Genomic DNA, 6626 nt, shown 5'->3' with positions numbered 1-6626 from the left:
GATATTATTTTTTAAATTCGAATCCATATAAATTCGATTATAATTATTTAAATTTATTCTATTAAGATTCAGTCGAATCAAATATTAAAAATATTTCATCCAATCCTAAAAATAACTAAACAAAATCGATATATTGCCTAAATATATCATCATATATATAATACTTGAAGCCATTTTTGTAAGACAGGGAGACGCATGCATGGCTAATAAGAATAATAAGAAGGAAGAAACCTTTGAACAAGGGTCATGTTAAAAATGGGGTACGTGGCTGTTTAGTGTTGGTGACAGCTAAAATGAACCCAGAAAGCAAGGACTCACACTTTCTCGCCGGAAAATGATAGGTAATAAGATAAAGAAAGTGAAATTAAACTTTGAAATTAGAGAGGCAAAGATATTTTATTGAGCATTTAAGATTTTACATGACATATTTTCAATATATGTTATTGTTTTATTAGCCACGAGAGATAGATAGATAGAGAGATAAAGGGTTAAGACTTCACATTTCTTTTCCCATAGAAGAGGGACACGTTGCCATACAGATAAATAGAGGACGGCACCGAATGCTTTTGACTTCTATTTGTTTCATACCCTTCCCCTTTCGCTATTTATACAAGTACGCAGCTTTACGGACCCTACATCTCTCTTGCTCCCCTGCAAATTTCAAATCCTCTAATCCTCTCGATTTCTGTGGTTCAAAAGACTGAGCAGAGTCACTTGAGCAAGCTCCTGAGTTTTCTAGGGAACGATAAGATCATGGGGAGAGTTCCTTGTTGTGACAAAAATGGGCTCAAGAAAGGGCCTTGGACGCCGGAGGAAGATCAGAAACTGATTGATTATATCCAGAAACACGGATATGGAAACTGGAGAACACTTCCAAAGAATGCTGGTATATTTCACTTCCTTAAATTTCTGGTGTTGTATTTGTTTCTTATAGTTCAATTATTGATCATTCTATGGTGAGTTTTCTTATTCTTTTAATTTATTATTTGTGCAGGGCTGCAAAGGTGTGGAAAGAGTTGTCGTCTTCGCTGGACTAACTATCTGCGACCCGATATCAAGAGAGGTCGATTTTCTTTTGAAGAGGAGGAGGCAATAATTCAGCTGCATGGTATTTGGGGAAACAAGTAAGCTTTCTAATAACTTTATTATATTTTATCATCTTTGAAAATGGCTTTATATATATGGTTTAAAAGAGACATTGAATAATATATATATATTTTTAAATATTGGTTATAGGTGGTCTGCCATAGCTGCTCGCTTGCCAGGAAGAACAGATAACGAAATCAAGAACTACTGGAACACCCACATTAGAAAAAGACTTCTCCGAATGGGAATTGATCCTGTGACTCATAGTCCAAGACTTGATCTTCTTGATCTCTCTTCAATCTTAGGCTCATCACTCTACAACTCCTCTCAAATGAACATTTCTAGGTTCCTCGGGATGCAGCCCGTGGTTAACCCAGAGCTTCTTCAGTTAGCCTCATCTATCATATCAACTCAACGTCAAAACCAGAACTTTGTTTCCCAAAATGGTCAAGAAAATCGGCTGTGTGATCTCTCACCCCAAAACCAATATCACCCAGTTGTCCAAGCTAGCCAATTTCAAAGCCAAGTTCAAGAAATGCCGACTTGTACTACATTGACAACTCCATTTGTTCCGTTTTCTAATGAAACACAACTCATGGACCCAAACATCACCGACTTGTGTTCTCAAAACTCTCAAGTGAACCACCAGGAATGGCAAAGCGATACTGGAATGGCTTCAAATTTAACAGACTATATGACCACTCTACCAAGTTTGAACGACTATTACGTGTCCGATCAAACTGCTATTATGGACCCATCATCTGAGACAAGTTCAGCTTTCATTTCCAATAACAGCAACCAACAAAATTTCAGTTTCGCGTCAGTTTTATCGACGCCTTCTTCAAGTCCAACACCATTGAACTCAAATTCAACTTACATCAGTGGCAGTAGCAGCACCGAAGATGAGAGGGAAAGCTATTGCAGTAACATGTTGAAATTTGAAATCCAAGATATTTTGGATGTTAACTTCATGTAAAATTTGCAAAATGAATCTGATCAAAGACCATTTTTTTCTATTGTCCATCCAAAATTTTTGGGCCATGTTATCTTATTTTTCTTCATCTTACTTTATCAGCAGGCAAGATCATATTATCTTATTACAGTCATCATATTTTAGTGGCATTATTGTTTCTAGAATTTACTTTATATAGATATATAAAAAGCATAATAAATTAAATAATACACAGTGTTTTCTTGCCCAATAATAGCATACCAAGTATCATATATAAAATTATTTTCTCTTTTTGGCCTTCTCTAATTTGGAAATGATTTATCTATAACAGGAAAGGTAAAAAATCCAACTGCAAATACCAAACACTTGAAATAAAAAGGAGGGGAAAAAAAAAAAGAGGAAAAAACAACTTAAGCAATCATAAGAAACTAGTAAGATTTTGTTACACAGATCCCGACAGACAGTCAAATTCCGGCGACCTTTCCGGCAACAGAAGTCGGAGCACGTGATTCTAACACGTGTACTTGCCACCTGTGGGGTAATGTCCTGTCACATTATTATAAAAGTAATATTTTTGCATGGGGATTCTTATAGTAACTAGGGAGTTTGACGAAAGAATAAAGCCAAAAGAGGATACGTGTCTCAATATAACGGTGAATTACAATTTTATTTGGCGGGGACCACATGGCAGATTAGAGGCTTTTCGCTTTATTGAAAGCCACCGCGTGGTTCCTGTGCTGTTTTTGTCTCTTTATTATCCTCTAACCATTAACAGCTTTCCAGCGTTTTCGATCAAAAGAAAAAAGAAATATTTTTATCGATGAAAAGGAATTGATTTACCATGGCTAAGTAGACCAGTGCATGGAGGATTTGTGCAACCTAAAAATCTCAATGAACTATCCAACCCAAGCCAATTACCCATATTACATAACCCAAAACCCATAACATTGAATTTTTTTTTTTAATAAATAAAAAAAAATCTCGACAGTCATTATGCTATTTTATGGAGAAAAAGGGGCGATTTCAGTGATATTTGGTAGGTAGCTAAAATTGTCGAGTGATGACAGGTTAACGTTCAAAGTTGTGAGCCCATGATTTAGTATTTTTCAGACCTTTCCATGTGTAGACATGCCTGAAAAGAAATTCGTGTGTCCAATTGCCCGCACACACATACACAAATACGTTAGGCTAGTCTAGCCTGACCATGGTTGGACATTTTAATTATTCTTTTAATTACAAATCAAATTATAATTAAATTTTACTCTAACATAAGTTTGAAAAGTTGAACGCACTGCAATTTTATATATATAAATTCTCAAGTTCAAGTTCCGTTGGAAGTAAATGCATATATATATTTTTATTTCCCCTCTAAATATCTATCATTTAATTAAAAAAAAAAGATTTGAATAAAGGATTCAATTAAATCTCTTGTTTTCAACTGCACCTTTCTTTTCTGAATTGTTTTCAACCAACACTCAAGTATTGAGTGTCATTAGTTAAGAACGATTTGAAAATTCTGAAGTCATAAAAGATAGTCAATTTCAATAGTCGGATCAATAATGCAATGAATCCCATATAATGTAGCATACATATGCAAAATTTCAAGCTTCAAGAACGTGTTAATGCAATCTAATTCACAGTCAGTGAAAAATGCAGAAATTTAAGTGAAGAGAGCAATTTTATTTTTCAGTCACGACTTTAATTTGAAGTAATTCATTATTAAATATTTATTTATATGTATAAAATTTTTAAGGTAAAATTTAATTTTAAATAGAGAAATAAAAAAAATATCATATGTATAAAATTTTATAAATTAAATTAATTTACTCAAATATAAATTTTTAAAATTTTTAATACGAGTTGTCTAAACTATTATCTATTAAAAAATACTATGTGATTTTAATGTTTTATGTTTTTATCCATATTTAAAATTTTTTTAAATTTAAAATATAACTGTAAATTATTAAAATTATTTTTATTTACACTAAACCGTAGTGTTAATTATGCACTAAATTTTGATGAAATGATAAAATTATTATCATTTAATTTTGTTAATTCATAAAAAATTAAAATATAATTAGCAAATTTAAAGTACAATTAATAATGTATTTATCAATTTAATAATTTTTATTATATTTAATTATCATAATTTTTATAATTTTAAGTGTTGAATAAAAATAATCAATGAATAATCTATCTTAAAAATATTTTAAAAACAAAAAAAAAATGAAATTAAAATCTCAAAAATTAAATATAAATTTTTTAAATTGAAAAAAATAGATAAAAAAAAACATAGAGTAGAATGGTTGTTTTAAAATTGTATTGATATTGAAATTTTATTTATAAGAGAATTATTATTAGATTTTTAAATTTTTAGAAATTTTACTAATTTTATTTTTATAAAAATTACTCAATTAAAAAATTTATATACTTTATGAAATTAAATTGTTTAGTCTATTTGTTAAAATAAGGGTTAATTAATTTATTTTACCTTTGATAAAAAATAATATATAATATAAATATTTAAATGTATAGATATTAAATAATATATATAATTAAAATTAATGATATAAATATTTAATAAATTTATTTTATAAAATATAAAAATATTTTAATTGAATAATTTTTAAATAAAATAAATTAATTTAAAAGTTTAAAAACCTGAATGATAATTTTTGTTCAACTAATAAAAATTATATAAATATCCTATTAAATTTTTAAAAAGTTTAGGATGCCACGACCCCTAGCCCTGTTTGAATCAGTAGTTGTGCACGGATAATGTAAATGTGTGGTCTTACTTCTTACAACTCAATCTCTACAAATCATTAATAATGGGCCAAAAAAAAAAAAAAAAACAACTACGTATCATAGATATGTCAAAAAAAATCAACTCAACTCGTCCGATACGAAGCTTAAGTCAAAACAAAACAACTATGCGTGTAAGCTCTGCGTCACTCATGCGTAAAAAAAAAAAAAAAAAAAGTAAGAGACAAAAAGATAAATTTGCATACATAAAGGAAAATGGACTTTGGGATGTATACACATGATTTGGAGTGCAGAGGTGCGTTGTCAAACTCCAAAATAATGAATGATCAAGATTATAGACCTGCACGTGTCAAGAAATATAAGATACAGATGTATAATTTCTGTTAATTCATCATTAAGGTAAAAGAGTTCTTTCATTAAAAAAAAAAAAAAACATGTAAGAATTTTCATATATATATATAAAACTTACTTTAATATTTTTTAAATCTATTTAAAAATTTTCATACATGTATTTATGTAGGGCCGACATTTGGAAAGACAGGTTTCAGTGTCTTTGATCGACCGTCCAAAGAAAAAAGATGAGACATTGTTTTTGAATAAGTAAACTCCTTAAAGAGGGTTTATGTCTTGGGCTTGGTCAATGTTTTTCTTTGTTTTTGTATGTTTCTATATTTCCGTGATTGACAGAAGTCCCACTGTTAATTGCAGTTTCTTCATGAAAGGTGAGTAATATTCCATGAGTCTATTTACATTTTTCTATCGTGGGTTTCTGTCCATTTTGACTTTAAGGTTTGTCCTTCTTTATGTTGTAAGAAAAAACTTTATTGGGTTTTTTTTATCCTTTTAATTTATATATAATTTTTTAATTATGAAATAACTTGGAATGAATATTAAGTGCATAGGTTCCATGATTTGATAGCCTCAATTAAACTAAAAGTCTCCTGATCATGATATAAGATGATGGCCCCCAACTTGAAAATTTTACCCAAAAAGGGAATCAAACATATATAGTCCTTCCGATTAACTCTGAACTTGGACTTCACCTGCACTTGATTCTATTTATATTTTCAATTAATTCCCTATACATAGACAAAGTCTAAGATTTTATACTTACACTTTCGTATGGGAAAAGAAATTGTATGGTTCTTGAAACCAACCATGTGCCTCTCATAATTGAAACAACAAAATTATTAGATGCAACTTATTATAAATAGTATATTATCTTCATTTTAAAATTTTTTTATTTTTTAATTGTCTTAAAATTATTATTCACTTTTTTTATACTATAATAATATATAAATTAATTCTTATAATTTTATTTTATTATTAATAAATTTCTCCTTTAATTTTTAATAAAATTTAATATTTTTAAAATAAATATAATAAAAAAAAATACTTTTCTTAATATACATAAAAAAAACTAAGCGGATAAAAATTATAAACGGAGAAAGTAAAATAATTTATCACCGATTTTGAGTCAAAGCAACTTTACGTATAGCTTATAATAAATCACGTTTCTAAATTGTAATTAGCTAGCTTCTAATATCATCAACATATACACCGTCTTACGTAATTATTTGGAATTGAATATTTGGGTTTGACTAATGTCAGTGCGTTTATTGAAGACAAATTTTAGAAGCAGACAAATTTCCAATGCCCTCTTTCATGTGAATCACGCTCTAATTCTATATATATAATAACATTTAACAGTATCTTCATGCTGTTAAGAGTCTTTTGGTCATTAGATATTTACGTATTATGTGATATTTACTGCTACTTTGGTTTTAATTTTTAACAGCAATAATACTTCATAATATGCATG

At 29.0% G+C, this 6626-nt stretch overlaps 1 protein-coding gene across 1 annotated transcript; it reads left to right on the top strand.

Moving 5' to 3' along the window:
• Positions 1-577: 577 nt before the first annotated feature.
• Positions 578-2447, top strand: LOC110604642 (transcription factor MYB102). The gene is made up of 3 exons (XM_021742902.2): positions 578-886; positions 995-1124; positions 1237-2447. Exons 1-3 carry the CDS (start codon positions 754-756, stop codon positions 2060-2062), a joined length of 1089 nt encoding a protein of 362 aa, XP_021598594.1. The 5' UTR covers positions 578-753; the 3' UTR covers positions 2063-2447.
• Positions 2448-6626: the final 4179 nt, after the last annotated feature.

The sequence above is a fragment of the Manihot esculenta genome, chromosome 17 (assembly GCF_001659605.2).
Source record: "Manihot esculenta cultivar AM560-2 chromosome 17, M.esculenta_v8, whole genome shotgun sequence".
Classification (NCBI taxonomy): domain Eukaryota; kingdom Viridiplantae; phylum Streptophyta; class Magnoliopsida; order Malpighiales; family Euphorbiaceae; genus Manihot; species Manihot esculenta.
This window is presented reverse-complemented; position numbering and strand designations above follow the sequence as displayed.

Excerpts from the sequence above, each read along its gene's own strand:
- LOC110604642 (XM_021742902.2), top strand. The coding sequence starts at position 754 with ATGGGGAGAGTTCCTTGTTGTGACAAAAATGGGCTCAAGAAAGGGCCT. Across the intron at positions 887-994 it reads AACACTTCCAAAGAATGCTG|GGCTGCAAAGGTGTGGAAAG; the intron begins GTATATTTCACT and ends TTATTTGTGCAG. Across the intron at positions 1,125-1,236 it reads CATGGTATTTGGGGAAACAA|GTGGTCTGCCATAGCTGCTC; the intron begins GTAAGCTTTCTA and ends TATTGGTTATAG.